General features: G+C 43.4%; 1 protein-coding gene across 6 annotated transcripts in view; it reads right to left on the bottom strand.

Annotated features, from left to right (window-relative positions):
• The window catches only part of dgkh (diacylglycerol kinase, eta), a 522,439-nt gene that overhangs the window by 273,939 nt on the left and 225,191 nt on the right, over nt 1-23,309 (bottom strand). For all 6 annotated transcript variants that reach the window (XM_073046012.1, XM_073046011.1, XM_073046013.1 and 3 more), the window contains one exon: nt 9,494-9,574. In XM_073046012.1, coding sequence (XP_072902113.1) covers nt 9,494-9,574 — 81 coding nt within the window. The remainder of the gene's footprint in view (nt 1-9,493; nt 9,575-23,309) is intronic.

Here is a 23,309-nt window from a genome sequence, read left to right on the forward strand (position 1 = left end):
CTCTGTGACAACTGTTAATAAATCCTTGTTCTTTTGGCAAGTCTGCAATGCTAGAACATTGTTGTGACCATTCTGCATCTTCCACTGAGTTGAAAGGGACGTGGACAACACCTTCATTTAATGAGGGAGCTCAGGAGACCTTCCTATGGTAACAATGAGCAGCAAAGTCCTGGATGTAGGAGACATTAGATCTGGAAGCTGGGTGTGACTGTGGCCTTGACTTCCACAGGCAAAACAATCCAGGCATAGATGTGAGGTCACAGGATGTCACAGATGTCAATCAGAACTAGTTTGAAGAGGATTAGCATGAAGAGATATTGCTCCCCACAGAAGACTCATTTTGAAAATGGGTTGCAATGAAAGTTACTGCTTCTCTCTCCACAGAGGTTACTAGATCTGTGGACATTTCCCTACATTTTCTCTTTTCATTAGAGAGAAAAATCTGCTTAACTGAATGTAAGACCATGAAACCATAAGACATAGGAGCAGAATTATACTATTTGGCCCATCAAGTCTGCTCCACCATTCCGTCATCGCTGATCTGTCAATCTATCATATCCTTCTCAATCCCATTCTCCTGCCTTCTCCCTGTAACCTTTGATGCCCTTACTAATTAAGAAACTTTCAATCCCCACTTTAAATGTAGCCATTAAGATGGCTGCCACAGCCGTCTGGGGCAATGAATTCCACTGATTCACCACCTTCTGGCTAAAGAAATTCCTCCAATTCTCCTTCTGAAGGGATGTCATTCTACTCTGGGGCTGTGCCCTCTGGTACTAGACTCCTGAAACATATGAAACATCCTCTCCATGTCCACTCTAACTAGGCCTTCCAATATTTAACAGGTTTCAATGAAATTCTTCTCATTCCCCCCCCCCCCCCCCCCCCACCAACTCCCCATTCTTCAAAACTCCAGTGAATGCAGGCCCAGAGCCATCAAACACTCTGGATGTCTTAGTCCTTCCACCCCGGGAAAAATCTCATTTACTATGAGATATAATGCTCCAATATGATCTAGAAACATAGAAAACCTACAGCATAACACAGGCCCTTCGGCCAACAAGGTTGTGCCGAACATGTCCCTACCCTAGAAATTACTAAGCTTACCTAGAGCCCTCTATTTTTCTAAGCTCTATGTACCTATCCAAAAGTCTCTTAAAAGACCCTATCATATCCGCCTCCACTACATTTGCTGGTAGTCCATTCCACGCACTCACCACTCTCTAGTAAAAAACTTATCCCTGACATCTCCTCTGTATACTCCCCAGCACCTTAAACCTGTGTCCTCTTGTGGCAAGCATTTCAGTCCTGGGAAAAAGCCTCTGACTATCCACATGATCAACACCTCTCAACATCTTATAAACCCCTATCAGGTCACCTCTCATCCTCCGTCGCTCCAAGGAGAAAAGGCCAAGTTCACTCAACCTATTCTCATAAGACATGCTCCCCAATCCAGGCAACATCCTTGTAAATCTCCTCTGCACCCTTTCTATGGCTTCCACATCCTTCCTGTAGTGAGGCGACCAAAACTGAGCACAGTACTCCAAGAGGTCATTACCTCTCGGCTCCTAAATTCAATTCCACGATTGATGAAGGCCAATACACCGTACGCCTTCTTAACCACCGAGTCAACCTGCGCAGCTGCTTTGAGCGTCCTATGGACTCGGACCCCAAGATCCCTCTGATCCTCCACACTGCCAAGAGTCTTACCATTCATACTATATTCTGCCATCATATTTGACCTACCAAAATGAACCACCTCACACTTATCTGGGTTGAACTCCATCTGCCACTTCTCAGCCCAGTTTTGCATCCTATCAATGTCCTGTTGTAACCTCTGACAGCCCTCCACACTATCCACAACACCTCCAACCTTAGTGTCATCAGCAAACTTGCTAACCCATCCCTCTACTTCCTCATCCAGGTCATTTATAAAAATCACGAAGAGTAAGGGTCCCAGAACAGATCCCTGAGGCACTCCACTGGTGACCGACCTCCATGCAGAATATGACCTGTCTACACTTTTGTGGGCAAGTTAGTTCTGGATCCTCAAAGCAAGGTCCCCTTGGATCCCATGCCTCCTTACTTTCACAACAAGCCTTGCATGGGGTACCTTATCAAATGCATGGCTGAAATCCATATATACTACATCTACTGCTCTTCCTTCATCAATATGTTTAGTCATATCCTTAAAAAAGTTCAATCAGGCTCGTAAGGCACGACCAGCCGTTGACAAAGCCGTGCTGACTATTCCTAATCATATTATACCTCTCCAAATGTTCATAAATCCTGCCTCTCAGGATCTTCCCCATCAACTTACCAACCACTGAGGTAAGACTCACTGGTCTATAATTTCATGGTCTATTTCTACTCCCTTTCTTGAATAAGGGAACAGCATCTGCAACCCTCCAATTCTCTGGAACCTCTCCCATCCCTACTGATGATGCAAAGATCATCGCCAGAGGCTCAGCAATCTCCTCCCTCACCTGCCACAGTAGCCTGGGGTGCATCTCATCCAGTCCCGGCAACTTATCCAACTTGATGCTTTCCAGCACATCCTCTTTCTTAATATCTACATGCTCAAGCTTTTCAATTGTTATGACCCCAGCCCCCTCCTTTGTGAGATTCGCAAGAGCCCTAGTCAAGGGGGGGGGGTCAAATGACCCAAGAGAGAGAGGGAGACGTGCTGAAGACCACGTTCCCCCGGGAAGCAGAATAAAGCGACTCTTTGACTATTGTCTCATGAAGACCACATGTAAAGCCCTCGGGCAAAGTGGGCTGGTCGCTCAACAAGACAAAAGCCTCGGACATAGCCATTGTCTTGGGAGACACCTTTGTGGGATAAAGAACTGGCCTACGTGCAAAATCTCAGGGCAATGTGAGGTGGGTGATGGGGGAAGGATTGCCTCGCCCCCCCCACCCTGATGGACATCTACAACCCTGCCAGTCCAGATAAAAGGTGGGCTGCCGAGGCGGGGCGCCAGACGCACCAGAAGATACGCGAGAATTCCTGTGACCGCGTTTTGAGAGCGACAGCCGGTGGTGGGGGTCGTGTGCGTCCTTTCTTTGCCTGGGATTGGCGACCTCACCACGGAAGAACGGCCTAGCTACAGGGGAAGCCACAGATGAGAGTCCATTCCCCAACGAGACTTCCGACTACCTCCTACAGGTTGGAAAACCTGTCGGGTAAATGTTTCATTCTCTCTCTCTCTTTCTCACAAAAGTGCACCAACGCGACACCACGACAATGGCAGCTGGTGGAACTGCAGTGACCGCAAAAAGACTTTTAAATATCCAGTAAACAATATATATCTACATCACCCCTAGACAACGATAGAGCTTATTTCTGATTGATTATTACTATACCTGTGCTTTAGATTGAGTTGTGATGACATATATGATCTGAATGTTTTGTTTTAACCATACGTTTGTGCCCCTTTATAAATAAAAACGTTTGAAAATAGTAGCATCAGGCTTCGGTGAATCCATCTATCTTTGCTGGAAAATTACCCGGTTACTGGGGAACGTAACACAATCTGCTGCAAGTCGTCACTATTATCACCAAGAGCCTTTTTCATAGTGAATACTGAAGTAAAGTATTCATTAAGTACCTCTGTTATTTCCTCCGGTTCTATACATACTTTCCCACTGTCACATTTGACAGGTCCTATTCTTTCACGTCTTATCCTCTTACTCTTCACATACTTGTAGAATGCCTTGGGGTTTTCCTTAATCCTGCCCGCCAATGCCTTCTCAAGGCCCTTTCTGGCTCTCCTAATTTCCTTCTTAAGCTCCTTCCTGTTAGCCTTATAATCTTCTAGATCTCTAACATTACCTAGCTCTCTGAACCTTTTGTAAGCTTTTCTTTTCTTCTTGATTAGATTTATTACAGCCTTTGTACACCATGGTTCCTGCACCCTACCATAGCTTCCCTGACTCATTGGAATGTACCTATGCAGAACTTCACAGAAATATTCCCTGACCATTTGCCACATTTCTTCCGTACTTTTCCTTGAGAACATTTGTTTCCAATTTAAGCTTCCAATTTCCTGCCTGATAGTCTCATTACTCCCCTTACTCCAATTAAACACTTTTCTAACTTGTCTGTTCCTATCTCTCTCCAATGCTATAATAAAGGAGATAGAATTATGATCACTATCTCCAAAATGCTCTCCCACTGAGAGATCTGACACCTGACCAGGTTCATTTCCCAATACCAAATCAAGTACAGCCTCTCCTCTTGTAGGCTTATCTACATTTTGTGTCAAGAAATCTTCCTGAACACACCTAACAAACTCCACCCCATCTAAACCCCTTGCTCTAGGGAAATGCCAATCTATATTTGGGAAATTAAAATCTCCCATCACAACTCTGTTATTATTACAGCTTTCCAGTACCTGTTTCCCTATCTGCTTCTCGATATCCCTGTTACTATTGGGCGGCCTATTAAAAACACCCAGTAAAGTTATTGACCCCTTCCTATTCCTAATCTCCACCCACAGAGACTCCATTGACAATCCCTCCATGACGTCCACCTTTTCTGCAGCCATGACACTATCTCTGATCAACAGTGCTACGCCCCCACCTCTTTTGCCTCCTTCCCTGTCCTTTCTGAAACATCTAAAACGCGGCATTTGAAGTAACCATTCCTGTCCCCGAACTATCCAAATCTCTGTAGTGGCCACCACATCACATCTCCAAGTACTGATCCATGCTCTAAGCTCATCCACTTTGTTCACAACACTCCCTGCGTTAAAATAGATACATCTCAAACCTTCGGACTGAGCACGTCCCTTCTCTATCACCTGCCTATCTTCCCTCACATGCTGTCTCCTATCTTTCTCTATTTGACCTCTTCCCCAGACTCTTCAGTTTGGCACCTGAGAACATTTCTATCACATACAAACCTTTCATTTCTGTCCACACAAGCAGTCCTTGCATGACCTTTATCCTCCTCCACCTCACCATCTGCTCTAACACTCTGGTTCCCCTCCCCCTGCAAATCTAGCTTTAAACCCCCCCCCCCCCCCCACCTAGAGCAGCACTAGCTAACCTACCCGCAAGGATGTTAGTCCCCTTCCAGTTTGGGTGTAAACCCTCCCGTCGGAACAGGTCCCACCTTCCCTGGAACAAAGCCCAACTGTCCAGAAACATGAAGCCCTCTCTCCTGCACCATTTCCTTAGCCACCTATTTAGCTGCATTATCTTCCTAGTTCTAGCCTCACTAGCACATGGCACAGGTAGCAATCCTAAGACTGCAACCCTGGAAGTCCTGTCCTTCAACTTTGCACCTAACTCCCTAAGCTCTCTTTGCAGGACCTCCTCCTTCTTCCTATCCACATCATTGGTCCCTACATGGACCACAATATCTGGCTGCTCACCCTCCATCCTAAGAATACCAAGGGCTCAATCCGAGATATCGCGGACCTGAGCACCAGGGAGGCAACATACTATCCGAGATTCTCTATGTTTCCCAGAGAACCTCTTATCTGTCCCCCTAACTATCGAATCCCTATCACTACTGTTCTCCTCTTTTCCCTCCTTCCTTTCTGAGCTGAAGGTCCAGTCTCAGTGCCAGAGACACGATAACTACAACTTGACCTCTAGTATTTGACATTTGTACCCTGGGGAAAAGATTCTGATTATCGACCCTATCTATGCCATTCATAATTTTATAAACCTGCCAACCTCCCCCACTACAGTGGAAACAATCCAAGTTTATCAAACCTCCCTTGTAGCTAACTCTTTCTAATTATAGTAGGTGAATGACTAAATTATCTAATTCTTTTGTGGTGTATTTTAGATCAGGTAACAGTATGCTCTGACAGTTGCTGGTGTACTACAAATTATACTAAGGCTACATCCATGCTAGACCGGATAATTTTGAAAAAGCTGGTTTCGCATAAAAACAATAGGCGTCCACACTATGCGTTTTTAAAAATATCTCTGTCCACATTGAAATGGATATTTCGGAGAATCTCCTCCATCTGCGCATGCGCAGGACACATCTACCGAAAACAAGCGACATGTTTGGTGTCGAATCTCGCTGTGAAAGACGGTGCGTGTTTGTTCAGTTATAGACTAGAAAAACTTAAATGACAGACAGCTGTTGGTTCTCAAGCTGGAGGACTTAAAAGTAAAAAAAACAAATACTGGAGCGTATGGAGGCAACTGACAGGGAGTTCACGGACAGTATGACCCGGCTGACAACGAACATTGAAAAACTGACAACTCTGTTACATTAATAAAGCCCCTTGTTAAATGTATAAAACATGTCTGCATCAGTATTATCTTGTATTTCCATATAATGTTACATTAGGCTGTTACACATCTATTGTCAGAGAAGTACTTGCATAAATAGGTAAACACCTTCATACAAGCAAGGACGTGGATGTAGCCTGAGATTCTGCTTTACCAGTTTTTTAAACAGGAGTTAGTTATTTTATTCTTCCCAGATTATACTCCATCTGCCACCTTTTTGACCATTTACTGAGCCTGTTTATATCCCATGGCAGTGTCCTTACAACTTTAAACTACCCTTTTTTGGATCTTTATGCCCCATCTTCATTGTTTCTTTTACAAGATAGCAGAGATTCCTTTCCCTCATAAACTGGCTTTTTTCACTATTTAACTCCCCTTCTAAGCCTCATTTGGTTGGGGAAAAATTCTCTTGAAATTCTACTTAGAATTATTTTTCAAATGTGAGGTTGTTAAATGACAGGGGCAAAGTTTTGTTCAACTGCCATACTGGTCCTCAATGACATTGCTGACTCCTATCATGGAACATAGAGACCCAAAGTCTTGTTCGGCTGGCCCAATCAAGATGTTACTTTTCACTTGTGCTTCTATAGAATTGAAAGTAAAACTTCATTGTGCTTTCACATTACATGTAAAAGGTGTGCAGTGACTATACTGCATCTTTGCGTTGAATGCTGGGTTCCTTACCATGTCTGTATGATGAACCGAATTGTCTTTTTACCTCATCATTTACGCATCAGACACAGTATTTTTCATCTGAGCCCTGGAATATATGTATTGAAATGATTGTCTTGCATAGGAAGTTGTAGCTGGAGATATGGAAAATGGGCAAAAAGAAGTATAAGCACCTATCTGAATTAGGAGGATTGTTGATCGCACTTAGTGATTAAGAATTATGAAGATGAAGGACATTTTTTAATGTGTAGCTGGTAGAGATTTCAGTTCAAGATGCTTTAAAAGAAAGATTATTTTGTGTTAATTGAAAATACTTCGATATTTTCTCCCTTTTCTTTCCACTTCCCTACTCCCCTGTAACTGCTTCTGCCCCTCTCCCTTTCCTTTGATATATTTTTCTTCTGATGCCCTTGCTATTCTGTGTCCCTCTTGCCTTCTCTCTGCATCCTGCTGCCCTGCATGCTTACAACATCCTTCCCTCTCCCTTATATATGTTCAGTAGTGTGAAAGTAATGTTATTTTTCATTATTTCAGCTTTCCGGTCTGGTCAGAGATCCCCTCCAGAGAGACGAATCCATCGCACCACCACTTCCTACACTGGTCCATTTACAACCTCACCATTAACTGCTAGCAAAGAAAATCTCCCAGTGCTGAATACCAGAATCATCTGCCCAGGTAGCCAGCATACTCAGACAGAAGCATTCTTGAGAAAGTTGGAGTAATAACATTAAACTTCTATTATTAGAACTGTTTATTTTCCTTGTGGGTACATAATTACCTCGTGAGTATCAAACTGTTCAGTGCAAAGAAATCAGGTTCACTTATTTTAATTCTAACTTCTACATTCTAATTGACTTAAATTACATTTGACATCTCAGGTTAAAGCATAACATTTTTCATTTCAAAGATTCAAAGTACATTTATTATTACAGAATGTGCAGAAAAGCCGTGTGTTAGCAGCTCATCTAAAGGACAGTGTTACTGACAACATTCTATCAAATCCACACCATGATATCAATTTAGATTTAGTGCTGAAGTGACACTTGACCCAACAATGACTGACTTAGAATTAAGAACACTATCAACAGAGCGATAAACTGGAAGTAGGAAGCCAATTGAAGATGACTGTTGTTGAAAGGCACCAGTCCTCCAAAGAAACAACTTGCCAATGAAAAACACAAAATGCTAAAAACATTAACAGATCAGGCAAAATCCATGGAAAGTGAAGCAGAGTCAGTGCTCCAGCAAGATAACCATTATCCATCTCTCTCTACTATTGATGCTACTGACCCGGTGAGTCATCTAGCAATTCCACGTTTTGTTTCAGAGCTCCAGGAACAACAGCTTGTCACTTGACCCACAATTTGCCAAGCTCTTCCTCCCTGACTTAGATAAGGAATACAATTAAATAAGTGTTCAGTAGCATTTGTTATGCATCCTTAATTAAGCCCTGAATCAGCTGTCTTTCAAGGCCATCTCAGAAGACAGAGTGTACTGCTGAACCTAAAGTCCCATGTAGGCCAGACCCCAGATAAGAAAGGCCTATTTCTTCCCCTGAAGGCTAGTACTGAACTAGGTCGGTTTTTACAATTAGTATCAGATAGAATCAGAGTCAACAAACAATCTGCTTCAAAAATTCAACAGGTCAGGCAGTACCTGTGGTGGGAAAAGAACTGTTGACATTTCTGATGAAAAACCTATATCGGAACTGAGAACAGAGAGGCAAGGTAACATAGAAACATAGAAAACCTAAAGCACAATACAGGCCATTTGGCCCACAAAGCTGTGCCAAACATGTCCCTACCTTGGCACTACTAAGGCTTATCCAAAACCCTCTATTTTTCTAAGCTCCATGTCTCCATTTAGGAGAGTCTTAAAAGACCCTATCGTTTCCGCCTCCACCGCCACTGTCGGCAGCCCATTCCACGCACTCACCACTCTGCGTAAAAAATTTACCCCTGACACCTCCTCTGTACCTACTTCCAAGCGCCTTAAAACTATGCCCTCTCGTGTCAGCCATTTTAGCCCTAGGAAAAAGCCTCTGACTAGCCACATGATCAATGCCTCTCATTATCTTGTACACCTCTATCAGGTCACTTCTCATCCTCCGTTGCTCCAAGGAGAAAAGGTAGTTAGTATAAAGGGGAGAAAGGGTTCTGAAGCAAATGGTGGACTGAGGAGCGGAGCAGGATGACAGGCAAGTAGTGCTGGGTAGGTGAGGCGAGCAAGGGTGGTGGAGTTGAAAGACTGTGACAGCTGTATGATACATGGAGGGAGACAAAGAGACAGAGGATAAAGGGTGAGAAAACAGATGAACCGAAGTGGGAGAGGACAATGTGGAATGTCACCAACATTATTCCAAGTAACTGTATTCCAAATTTATTTAATTGTTTGAAATTAAATTTTCCATTTGCTGGACAGGGACTCAAAGTCACTTCTCCAGATCTCCAGGCATCTGGATAACAGAACGATATTTTGAAAATCATGCCAACATCTCCCTGCAGTCAAAAGTTAGCCAAATCACACCATCACATGCAAAGAGTAGAGAGTGAAATCATACCGTGAAGCTGTTGTTGACGTTTTTCGTGCTTGATTCAGCAACACTTGCATCAGACAAGTCCACTTCATCAAATATAAGGGACTGTTAAGGGAAAAGGAAAAAAATAGAACAGTGTAAATGAAAACACGAGGAAATCTGCAGATGCTGGAAATTCAAGCAACACACACAAAATGCTGGTGGAACGCAGCAGGCCAGGCAGCATCTATAGGGATAAGCACTGTCGACGTTTCGGGCCGAGACCCTTCGTTAGGACTAACTGAAAGGAAAGACAGTAAGAGTTTGAAAGTAGGAGGGGGAGGGGAAAATGAGAAATAATAGGAGAAGACTGGAGGGGTGGGGTGAAGCTGAGAGACAGAAAGATGATTGGCAAAAGTGATACAGAGCTAGAGAAGGGAAAGGATCATGGGGCGGGAGGCCTAGTGAGAAAGAAAGGGGGAGGGGAGTACCAGAGGGAGATGGAGAACAGGCAGAGTGATGGGCAGAGAGAGAAAGAAAAAAAAGGGGAGGGGGAAAAAATCTAAATATATCAGGGATGGGGTGAGAAGGGGAGGAGGGGCATTAACAGAAGTTAGAGAAGTCAATGTTCATGCCATCAGGTTGGAAGATACCCAGCCGGTATATAAGGTGTTGTTCCTCAAACCTGAGTGTGGCTTCATCGTGACAGTAGAGGAGGCCATGGATAGACATATCAGAATGGGAATGGGACATGGAATTAAAATGTGTGGCCACTGGGAGATCCTGCTTTCTCTGGCGGACAGAGTGTAGGTGTTCAGCGAAACGGTCTCCCAGTCTGCGTCGGGTCTCACCAATATATAAAAGGCTACACCGGGAGCACCGGATGCAGTATACCACACCAAACGACTCAAAGGTGAAGTATCACCTCACCTGGAAGGACTGTCTGGGGCCCTGAATGGTGGTGAGGGAGGAAGTGTAAGGGCAGGTGTAGCACTTGTTACACTTGCAAGGATAAGTACCAGGAAGAAATGGGGGGGATAAATGGACAAGGGACTCGCGTAGGGATTGATCCCTGTGGAAAGCAGAAAGGGGGGTGGAGGGAAAGATGTGCTTGGTAGTGGGATCCTGTTGGAGGTGGCGGAAGTTACGGAGAATTATACGTTGGATCCGGAGGCTGGTGGGGTGGTAGGTGAGGACAAGGGGAACCCTATCCCGAGTGGGGTGGTAGGCAGATGGAGTGAGGGTAGATATGCGGGAAATGGGAGAGATTCATTCAGGGCCCCAGACAGTCCTTCCAGGTGAGGTGACACTTCACCTGTAAGTCAGCTGGTGTGGTATACTGCGTACGGTGCTCCCGGTGTGGCCTTTTATATATTCTCTAACTTCCCCTCCTCCCCTTCTTACCCCATCCCTGATATATTTAGTTTTTTTCCCCCTCCCCTTTTTTTTCTTTCTCTCTCTGCCCATCACTCTGCCTGTTCTCCATCTCCCTCTGGTGCTCCCCTCCCCCTTTCTTTCTCCCTAGGCCTCCCGTCCCATGATCCTTTCCCTTCTCTAGCTCTGTATCTGTGGTGAACTACATATACCTGTCTGGACATGCACCCCCCCCCACCCCCCCTGCTAACTGCTCCTGTGGCTCCTCCCACAGACCCCTGTATAAAGGCAATTGGAGGCACTGCTCCCCCCTCAGTCTCCAGGATGTTGTGTGACGGTCTCTTGCTGCTGACAGTGCTTTCTTCCAGCTAATAAAAGCCTATCTCGCCTCACATCTCCGAGAGTTATTGATGGTGCATCAGTATCCCTTTTGCCAATCACCTTTCTGGCTCTCAGCTTCACCCCACCCCCTCCAGTCTTCTCCTATCATTTCGCATTTCCCCCTCCCCCTCCTACTTTCAAATCTCTTACTATCTTTCCTTTCAGTTAGTCCTGACGAAGGGTCTCAGCCCGAAACATCAACAGCGCTTCTCCCTATAGATGCTGCCTGGCCTGCTGCGTTCCACCAGCATTTTGTGTGTGTTCAGTGTAAATGAAATTAACAATTCACCCTGCATTTCCTTTTGTCAACAATATACAACAGAAGCTGCCCATCACCATGTTTTAGAATGCCTGGTCAGATGTTTACAGTCATGTGCAGCATTTGTCCCTTTTTCAAGTGGGCACTCACATCCAACTCACCCAAAGTCAAAGGTTAGGACCCCAAGTAAGGAGGTCAACTCAGTTAAGGGATATCTTGGAAATCAGAAGACCATGTACAGTTCTTTCAGGTACAGAAGAGATTGAAAGGAAGCAGCTTCAAATTGCTGTCCTTGGTTAACATGTCCTGGGCTCAGCATACTGAAGCAAGGCATGCCAGCATCTTTACTTTCTTAGCACCTTAAGAAGATTTGGCATGTCACTAAGTATTGTAATTAACTTCTATACATAAATGAACTGTTGAAAGTATCCTGATTGAGAGTATCCTTTTTTCCCAGCAACCCAATTGAATTGAGAGAGGAGTTTACATACAGGTTGAGACAAAAGATTTAGGAAGGAACATTTGCGGGCTTTCAGCTTTTTCCAGTGGCCCAATCGAATCGAGAGAGGAGGCTACACACAGTTTGGAGCTAGGCATTTCAAAAGGAGTGCTAGAAAGCTTTCATTTTCTTCCAGCAGCTCAATCAAGTTGTGATTTGTTACCAAGGGCAAATAAAAATAAGATAGGGACAAGTGGAGCTGCCACTGCTGGAGTGGACCAGTATTAGAATGGGGAAGCTTTAGCTCAACAGGCTTGGGCAAGGTAAGTTTCTTTTTCTTCAGTCTTCATCTGTAAGTGCATAGCTAGTGCAGTGAGAATGGCTCCAGGGTGCTGTGTTGTGTTCTTTGTGTGAGATCTGGGAATTATGGGAGACCTCCAGCATCTCATATAGCCACATCTACACTAGGTGCATCAAGCTGCAGCTTCTCAGAAAACGTGTTAAGGAACTGGAACTGCAGCTTGATGACCTTTGGCTCATATAGGAAACTGAGAAGGTGATAGATAGGAGCTACAGGGAAGAAGTCACCCCTAAGTTACAGGAGGCAGGTACCTGGGTGATTATCAGGAGAGGGAGAAGAAATGGGCAGCCAGTGCAGAGTACCAATCTTCTAACCAATAGTCTGACCAATCTTATAGAGTTTTTCTAGGAAATTGCCAGGTAAGTTGATGAAGGCAAGGCAGTGGATGCTGTCTACATGATTTTAACAAAACATTTTTGACAAGGTCCCGCTTGGGAGGTTGGTTAATAAAGTTCAGTTGCTTGGCATTCAAGATGAGGTAGGAAATTGGATTACGTTGGCTTTGTGGGAGAAGCCAGCGAGAGGTAGTAGAAGGTTCCCTCTCTGACTGGAAGTCTGTGACTAGTGGAGTGTCGTAGGGGTCGGTGCTGAGTACCTGTTGTTTATCATCTATATCAATGATCCGGATGATAATGTGGTTAACTAGGTCAGCAAATTTACAGATGACACCAATATTGGGAGTGTAGTGGGCGGTGAGGAAGACTATCAGAGCTTGCAGTGGGATCTGGATCAGCTGGAAAAGTGGGCTGAAAAATGGCAGATGGAATTTAATGCAGACAAGTGTGAAGTGTTGCACTTTGGGAGGATCAACCAGGGTGGGTCTTACACAGTGAGTAGTATGGTAGAAGAAAGGAATCTTGGAATACAGTTCCATAATTCATTGAAAGTGGCATCATAGATAGATAGGATATAACTGAAAGCTTTTGGCACATTCAAGTTATAAAGATGTTATGTTGAAGTTGTATAAGACATTGGTGAGGTTTAATTTGGACTATTGTGTGCAGTTTTTGTCACCTAGCTACAGCAAAGACGTGAATAAGATTGATAGAGTACAGAAAATTTATAAGGATGTTGCCAGGACTGGAGCACCTGAGTTATAAGGAAAGGTGGCATAGGTTACAACTTTATTTCTTTGAATGCAGAAGATTGAGGGGAGTTTTGACAGGCGTATACAACATTACGGTGGGCATAGCAGGGTAAATGCAAACGGGCTTTCTCCACTGAGCTTGAGTGAAACCACAACTAGAGGTCACATGAGTTAAAGTTGAGAAGTTTAAGGGGAACACGAGCGGAAACTACTTCCTTCGGGGGGGGGGGGGGGTGAATATGTGCAACGACCTGCTAGTGCAAGTTCTGAATGCAATTTTGATTTCAACGTTAAAAAGAAGTTTGGATGAGAGGGGTATGGGTATAGTCCAGGTGCAGGTCGAATGGACTAGAGTCCAAATGGTCCAGCATAGACTAGATGTGCCAAAGGGCCTGTTACTGTGCTACAGTTTTCTGTGACTCTAGGTCTCTGCCCCTGTGGAAGTTCCCGCAATAGCAAGTACACCACTGGGGAGGGAAACGACTTACTAAGGAGGAGCCACAGCAACTGGGTATCTGGCTCTGAGTCTGGTGCTGTGGTTCAGAAGGGAAGTGGGGTGGTTGAAGAGGACTGCAGTAGTACTGGGGGATTTTGTATTTAGAGGAGTAAACAGAAGACTCCGTACATGTCAAAGAGATACCTGGATGGTATGTTGCGTCCCGGTGCCAGGATCAGGGATGACTCAGATTGGATCCATAGCATTCTGAAGGAGGAGGGAAAGCAGTCTTGATACATATTGGTACCAGTGACGTAGGTAGGAAAAGGGAGGACATCCTGAAGAGAGAATTTAGGGAGTTGGGTAAAAAAGCTAAAAAGCAGGAGTTCTAGGTTGTAATCTCTGGATTACTGGCAGCTGAGGAACTGGTGCAGGGGCAGGATTTCAGATTCCTGTATTATTGGGATCGCTTCTGGGGGAGGTATGACTTGTACAAATGTGATGGGTTACACCTGAACCTGAGGGACCAATATTCTTGCAGGCAGGTTTGCGAGAGCTGTTGGGGAGGGTTTAAACTAATTAGGCAGGGAAATGGGACCCAGAGTGATAGGGCTGAGGATTGGGCAGTTGGTACAGAACTAGATGCAGTGTACAATGAGACTGTCAAGAAGGACAGGCAGATGATGGGGAAAATCTGCAGTCAGTGGGATAAGTTGCAGTGTAATGTGACCATAAGACCATAAAACCATAAGATATAGGAGCAGAAGTTGGCCATTCAGCCCATCCAGTCTGCTCCGTCATTCAATTATGGGCTGATCCAATTCTTTCAGTCATCCACACTCCCCTGCTTTCACCCCACACCCTTTGGTCTTGGCTAATCAAGAACCTATCTATCTGTCCCTTAAATACACCCAATGACTTGGCCTCCACAGCCACTCCTGGCAACAATTCCACAGATTTACCACCCTCTGACTAAAGTAATTTCTCCACATCTCAGTTCTAAATGGACGTCCTTCAATCCTGAAGTCGTGCCCTCTTGTCCTAGAATCCCCTACCATGGGAAACAACTTTGCCATATCGAATCTGTTCAGGCCTTTTAACATTCGGAATGTTTCTATGAGATTCCCCCTCATCCTCCTGAACAGGGAATACAGCCCAAGAGCTGCCAGACGTTCCTCATACGGTAAACCTATCATTCCTGGAATCATTCTCGTGAATCTTCTCTGAACCTTCTCCAATGTCAGTATATCCTTTCTAAAATAAGGAGCCCAAAACTGCACACAATACTCCAAGTGTGGTCTCACGAGTGCCTTATAGAGCCTCAACATCACATCCCTGCCCTTATATTCTATACCTCTGGAAATGAATGCCAACATTGCATTTGCCTTCTGCACCACCGACTCAACCTGGAGGTTAACCTTTACGGTATCCTACACAAGGACTCCCTATTCCCCTTGCATCTCTGCTTATGAACTCTCTCCCCATCTAAATAATAGTTTGCTCATTTATTTCTTCCACCAAAGTGCATGATCATACACTTTCCAACATTGTATTCATTTGTCACTTCTTTGCCCATTCCCCTAAACTATCGAAGTCTTTCTGCAGGCTCTCTGTTTCCTCAACACTACCATTGTTGGTAGAATCTCAATTGGCGATGAGAGGGTGTACAGGAGCAAGATACAAAACCAGTTGAGTGGTGTCACAGCAACAAATTTACACTCAATGTCAGTAAGACAAAAGAGCTGATTGTGGACTTCAGGAAGGGTAGATGAGGGAACATGAACCAATCCTCATAGAAAGATCAGAAGTAAAAAGAGTGAGCAATTTCAAGTTCTTTGGTGTTAAGATCTTTAAGGATCTAATCTAGTCCTAACATATTGAAGCAGCTACAAAGAAGGCAAAACTGGGGCTATATTTGATTAGGAGTTTGCAGAGATTTGGTTGTCACCTAAAACAGTGGTCCTCAACCATCGGGCCGCGGACCGGTACCAGGCCGCAAAGCATGTGCTACCAGGCCGCGAGGAAACGATATGATTTGACGATATGAAACAATATGAGTGAGCTGCACCTTTCCTCATTCCCTGTCATGCCCACTGTTGAACTTGAACGCACGTGAGGTCATTACCCACGCGAGGTCATAAGTCGGTCATTAACCTACAACTACTCGATGAGTGAAAAACAAACATCGCTTGAGAGTTTCTTTGGAAGAGGTGGTAGGGGACATAAGAGGCCTAACGATGATGATAACGCAGAGACAGCTGAGGCCGAGACTGCAAAAAAACAGAAATCTTCCTTCAACAGAAAATACAACGAATCGTACATAAAATATGGCTTTAATGCGACTGGTGACTCGCACGTTCCAAGCCCCCTGTGTGCAATATGCGAAGACAAGCTGCCTAATGAGGCAATGAAGTCCTCAAAACTGCTTCAGCACCTTCAGTCCAAGCACCCTGCACTTAAAGACAAACCCGTTGAGATTTTTGAGTGGAAAAAACGTGAGCAAGTGGGACAGAAGCAAATGCTGAGAGCCACCACCTCCACAAATGCTGCCGCTCTGAGAGTGTCGTACTTGGTGGCTAGCCGTATTGCTAAGACTAAGAAACCTTTCACTGTTGGTGAAGAATTGATTCTGCCTGCTGCCAAGGACAAGTGCCACATGAACTGTTGGGAGAAGCTGCAGCTAACAAGATGGCACAGGTTTCTCTTTCAGCTACCACAGTTTCAAGGAGAATCAAAGACATGGTGGAGGACATCGAAGCACAGCAGTTGGAACGGCTTAACGAGTCACCATGGTATGCTATCTAGGTCAACGAGTCTACGGATGTCGACAACAAGGCAGTACTGCTGGTTTATGTGCGATATACATTTCAAGACGATGTGCACGAGGATATGTTGTGTGCACTGCCGCTGCCAACTAACACAACTGGGGCAGAACTATTCAAGTCTTCGAATGACTACATGTCAGGCAAACTGGACTGGTCATTCTGTGTTGGAATATGCACAGACGGGGCTGCAGCTATAACTGGACAGCTGTCTGGTTTCACTACCCGAGTCAAAGAGGTTGTTCCTGAATGCCAGTCTACACACTATGTCATACACAGGGAAATGCTGGCTAGCCGAAAAATGTCACCTGATCTTAGCAGTGTATTGGGTGATGTTGTTGAAGTTATCAATCACATCAAAGCAAAAGCCCTTAACTCACGTTTGTTTGAGCAGCTTTGCGAGGAAGTGGATGCAGAGTACAAATGCCTTCTCTTACACGCTGAAGTCAGGTGGCTATCAAAGGGGAAAGCTCTGGCCAGGGTTTTTGAGTTAAGAGAGCCACTACAGAGATTTCTTTCAGGAAAAAAGTCACCACTGGCAACACACTTCAATGACGAGGAATGGATAGCAAAACTCGCTTATCTGTATGACATCTTCAACCTGCTCAATGAACTTAATTTGTCACTTCAGTGGAGAATGACAACTGTCTTCACGTGTCTGCTTTCAAAGCCAAACTGGAACTGTGGGGACGGTGAGTGGACAGGGGCATATTTGACATGTTCCCAACATTAGCTGGGATTTTGGGAGAGACTGAGGCTGCACCATCCTTCTCACAGCTGGTGCGCAACCATCTATCTTTGCTGTCGACAGAATTCAAGCGTTACTTCACAACCACAAATGACCCAAGATGTACAAAGGAATGGGTCCGTGACCCATTTGTGAATGTCCCTGGTGAATCATCAACTCCTCAAGCTTGCAAATGACGGTGGGCTGAAAAGTATGTTTGACATAACATCTCTGCCGGCAATCTGGATCAAAGTCAAGGCTGAATATCCTGAGATAGCCATGAAAGCATTGAAAACGTTGCTTCCATTTTCAACATCATATCTCTGCGAAGCGGGGTTTTCTGCAATGAATGCAACGAAAACTAAATTGCGGAATAGACTGGACATAAGGAACCCCCTTCGAGTATCGCTGTCTCCCATCACCCCTCGATGGGACCATCTTGTTGCAGGGAAACAAGCCCAGGGCTCCCACTGATTCACCAATATTGGTGTGTTGCAATGATTTTATATGTTCATATGAGGAAAATATGCGCTGTGTGTTTAATATTAAATTCATTAGATAAACCCTTTTAGAAAGAAAATTGAGTGTATTAGCCACATAAGTGACTTATAGTTGACTTATCACCTATATTCCAGTCGTGATTAACAACCCCCCCCGACCGGTCCGCAAAAATATTGTCAATATTAAACCGGTTCGCGGTGCAAAAAAGGTTGGTGACCCCCACCTAAAACACTCAAAAACTTCTACAGATGTACTGTGGAGAGTATTCTGACAGGCTACATCACTGTTGGGTGGGGGCGTGGGGAGGCTACTGCACAGGACCAAAAGAAGCTACAGAAAGTTGTAAAATTATTCAGCTCCATCTTGGGTACTAGCCTCCATAGTATCCAAGACATCTTCAAGGAGTGGTGCCTCAAAAAGGCAACATCAATTATTAAGGACAGCCATCACCCAGGGCATACCTCTTTTGATTGTTACCATCAGGGAGGAAGTACAGAAGCCTGAAGGCACACACAGTGTTTCTGAAACAGCTTCTTCCCTGCTGCCATATGATTCCAAAATGGACATTGAACCCATGAACACTGCCTCACCTATTTTTGTAAGTATATACTGCTTGTTTCTGCACCATTTTAATCTGTGTAACATGCTGTAAGGTTTCACTGTTAATGTAATGGTTTCTCTGTAGCAGCAATGTTTGGGTTATGACTAAAGATAATGGGGTTAGGAATGCTGTTGTTCTTTCTTGTGAGCTGGAAGAGAGATTTTTGCAGTTTTTTGCCGGGGAGAGATGAGGAATGGAGAGAGTTAGTAGACCGCCGGATGGGGTGGACTTGGAGCGAGGGTCCGAAAGGCAGTGACAATCGGAGGAGGTCGTTGGTGTATGATTGACTTATCAGTGAGCTCCAACATTGCCCAACAGACTGCTTAATAAGATTGAGCCCTTTTTTGTCTTTTTTACATTTCTTTACTAACCATATAGTCAAAGTAAGAATTATAAAGCTTAATCGTTTAATCGCATATTGTGTACTGTTTGTTATTTTGGGGTACTGATTGTAACAGGGGACACATCGTGCAGCATCCACCCAAACGAGATTTCTTTAGTTTGGCCGGGCTGGGGGGGCTATCCCTCTCCCCTAGATTAAGCCGAAGTGAGAGTTACACACGAAGTGAGAGCTAAGTTAAGTTAACAAATTTTATGACACATGCTGGTGGTAATAAACCTGATTCTGCTTCTAATATATATTTTTCTTATGAATGCTGCTTATCTGATGCTATGTGTCTGTGATAGTGTTGCAGATTTTTCATTACACCTCCCCATACATGTACTTGTGCACATGACAATAAACTTGTCTTTAACTTTTCAGAAACTTCAAATTAAGAATACACATTTAATCCCATACTTGAAACAACTTTTTCATAGGTTATAGCAGAAATAACATTGAATGTCAACAGGTAGCAATCACTCCTACTTTTAATATGAATTTGTGGCAGTGACTGAAATAGAGATGGCTTCCAAAATGCAAATTTCAGACTAGAACCATCTTGCAATTACTGGCAGGATGATGATTTTACAATTTTGTATTAACTATTTGTTATGTATTGTCTGGAAGCAAAATGTAAGTAGGTTAACTGTGAGCTGGATCTTGCTGGCTCAGACCCACTTGCCAGATTCATTGCTGGTCATCACCCACTCTCACTGGTCCTCTACACGTGCTGGTTCTCACAATGTCAAAGTCAAGTTTATTGTCATATGCACAAATATATGTGTGCACAGGTACAATGAAAAATTTACTTGCAGTAGCATCATAGGCTCAGGCATCAAATAAGCAGGATTCACAAGAAAGATAAATTACACACAATTTTTTTTTAAGAGTTCTCCTTCAGTAATGTGAAATTATCTAATTTTATGATGGATTTTTTTCACACCAATACCCTTGCAAAAAAAATGTATTAAATGTACATCCAGCTGGAAATGAGCTGTTCAGATAAACTGGGTCAAGTTCAAGATAAACTGGGTCCGCTATCAAGAAAGTTAACACAATGAGGAAAAGAATTGCAGTCTTTTCTGGTAATAATTTACAAAAATTATACTTTCACCAATCATTTGACAGTTTCTATGACATCTATGAACATGGAAGCCAGTAAAGTATTCTTGATGCTTCTAACAAGTACATTACAAAATGTAAGGTAAGCAAGAAGTGCAGTGTTGTTGCAAAGGTGAAAATGTCAACATCACTTGATAATAAACACCAAGTTCTAGTATAACCACTTTTTTTGTGAGTTTTGCTTTAATTTTGTTCGTGGGATGTAGAGTTCACAGGCAAAACTATATTTTGCTCATCACTAATTACCCCTGAACTGAGTAACTAGCCCAGTAATTTAATTGGGCCATTAGGAGTCAATCACAGTGGTGACTCTACAGCACACATAACCTAGTTTGAGTCTAAGGGTGGTATATTTCATTGCCAGAACCAACAACTTAATTTAATTAGCAAACACAAGGAGATCTGCAGATGCTGGAAATTGAAGCAACACACACAAAATGCTGGTGGAATGCAGCAGGCCAGGCAGCATCTATATGAATAAGCACTGTCGACATTTCAGGCCGAGACCCTTTGTCAATAACGATAGATTTTTTCTCACCAATACCCTTGCAAAAAAATGTATTAAATGTACATACAGCTGGAAATGAGATGTTCAGATAAACTGTTCCATCAGCCTTGTCATTCAGTGTGTGAGGAACATACTGCAACAGGCACACTTTTCTGAGCAACACACAAGATGCTGGAGGAATCTGGACACCAGGACAGGCAACATTTTGTGTGTTGCTCAGAACAGAGTGCTTGTGTAGGGAAATGGGTAGTCCACATTTCTGGTGTGGGCTATCCATTCTGACCCACCTTAATTTAATTACCTCAAATTCCTGCTACTATAGTGGAATCACATCACTATATTGTCAAACCCTCAGATTCAATAAATCTATCTGCTGCCAAGTTTTGAGATAGGAGATCAATTCTGAATGATATACCCTCATTTTACTTTGCAAAAAAAAACTAAGTTTGGAACTGCTGTATAACTTTACATTGTTCTCAATATTTATCTAAAATTAACTTATCATGAACTCACTTGAACAAATGAATGAATAACTGCTAAATTGCCAGATAAGAATTTTAACTAGAGCATACCTAACGTTTGCATGCAAGTCTCCCATAGCATAGTTTAAGGCTACTCTAATTTCACAAAGCTTCCAAATTTGCTTTCAGTTTAGGTTATTTCATCTGACAGACGTCAAGGGTTTTTTTCAAAAATACTAATCTCAGATGATTTTCACATTCCACTTCAATGTACTGGATGTTGCAATTGGGTCACTTTATTTTGATCTGAAATTAAAAGAAATTAAAAGCATGAATCTTGTTGAACCTTTACTTCTATCCTTCTTTGAGCCAAACAGAAACATTCTGTTTTCACTTTGTCTTTTAAAGATCTACTTACCCCTCACCTCTGCTCAAACCCCATCTACTCTCCTACACCTTCTTGCCTCCAACATCTTCCCTATGTTTATTTTTCACAATCATGGTATTTGGCCCTCATTCCATACTCCTTCAACGAAAAGAATTCCATCAGCCTTGTCATTCAGTGTGTGAGGAACATACTGCAACAGGCACACTTTTCTGAGCAACACACAAGATGCTGGAGGAATCTGGACACCAGGACAGGCAACATTTTGTGTGTTGCTCAGAACAGAGTGCTTGTGTAGGGAAATGGATAGTCCATGTTTCTGGTGTGGGCTATCTATTCTGACCCTTCACCTAAGACCTAAATTTTCTTCCACTGATGCTACCCAACATGAAGAGCTCATCCAGCATCTTGTGGGTTGCATCTAATTCTCACATCTGTAATCTCATGTGACTATTCTGAGCTCTTGCCACAGGAAGAGATTACCAGTTGGGCAAAGGAAAAGATTCATGGAGCATTACACTTCCTTGAAAAAAATCCAATATATCGGCTGACTCTGAAAATCCATAGCCAATCCACACAGTGGTAGAAGAGCATTTGGAGCATCAGGTGTACAAGAAGCAGAAGAGTATATTCTCTACCATCTACAACCCACTCATCACACAGGCACCTCCTACCCCATCTGTGGAAGATTTTCATCAGTCACCTCATAATGGAACTAGAAGACAGTCATCGTTGAACCCAAAGGGACTTCTACAAAGCAAGAACAAGAGGCTCCTGTTTGCCACAGCCAGATCATTTTTAATGTAAGAAACAATCTGCTGGAGAAACTCAGCAAGTGTGCATCATCTGTGGGGGAAAGTAAATGTCCATCCACTGGGTTGAAGCTCTGCGTCAGGACACATCTACCCAGATGCTCCAGATTGCAGCATATCCAATGTCTCAAGTCTTCATTCTTAATGCAGTAAAGATTGCAGCATACAGAATCCAAGAATGTTTTTGTTATTTATTACCTTATGGAATGCAACTGTTGTTAGCTAGGTAAGCATTTAATGCCTATCCCTAACAGGCCTTGAGAAGATGACGAACCACATTCTTGAACCAACACATCCTGTGGTAGATTAAATAAAGGATGTTGCTCGAACAGCTGAGCTCTTCCAGCAGACTGATGTTCAATGAACCACGGTGATTTCATGATTTGACAACAATAAGAAACTGAAGGCCAAGAGGTTACAGAAAAAGAACAACTATAATTCTGCCACTGCTAATTTTCCTAAGTCTCTTACAAATGTATTGAGCTGCAAGTTCTGTCCCATTTAGCAAAATAATTATGCCACACAACATATCATTCACCTACATAAATCAAATAATGGCTAATCTTATCAATATATTCATGGACGGATGTAAATTGGTGAGCGTAGTGAGATTGTTATTTGCATATGTGATGATATCATCGTGTGCAATGTTTTTATCTCCACCTTGCCAACAAAAAGTGGACCCATCATCTTCAGTCCACAAACATTGTTTTCAACTCAGTCAAATTAACACCCAACCCTGCAGAAAATCAAGACTTGGAGAGTGATGTGCTGCTCTCTGCAGAGCGTTTGCTGCTCAATTCTCACACCGTCTAATAGACAAATCATAGCATAATACCGGCTGCATCCCAGCAGTTAGCGAGGGTATGACATGCTTGCTGCTAATGCTGCTCACAGCTACAACAGGGAAACCCACAGGTAGTGTTTGAACAAAAGAAAATTATTGCAAACCAGCGTAATGATTTGCTAAAAGTAAATTTCACCATTAATGTTAAACTCTGCACCCACTTACTGCCCTAAAATAGGTAGGATCTAACTTCCAAGCAAAGGTTTCTCTCTCATTTGTTCCCTGACCAGCTGCTCTCAGCAAACAGCCAAGTATGCAATAGTGGTGATTCTATAAGTCACTTTCTATAAAGGATATTAGGATCGTCACCTCCAAAAGCTCATTCTGTGACCTTCTTCTCCATGGCATTCAACTAA

Source organism: Hemitrygon akajei, chromosome 5 (genome assembly GCF_048418815.1).
Source record: "Hemitrygon akajei chromosome 5, sHemAka1.3, whole genome shotgun sequence".
Taxonomy (NCBI): domain Eukaryota; kingdom Metazoa; phylum Chordata; class Chondrichthyes; order Myliobatiformes; family Dasyatidae; genus Hemitrygon; species Hemitrygon akajei.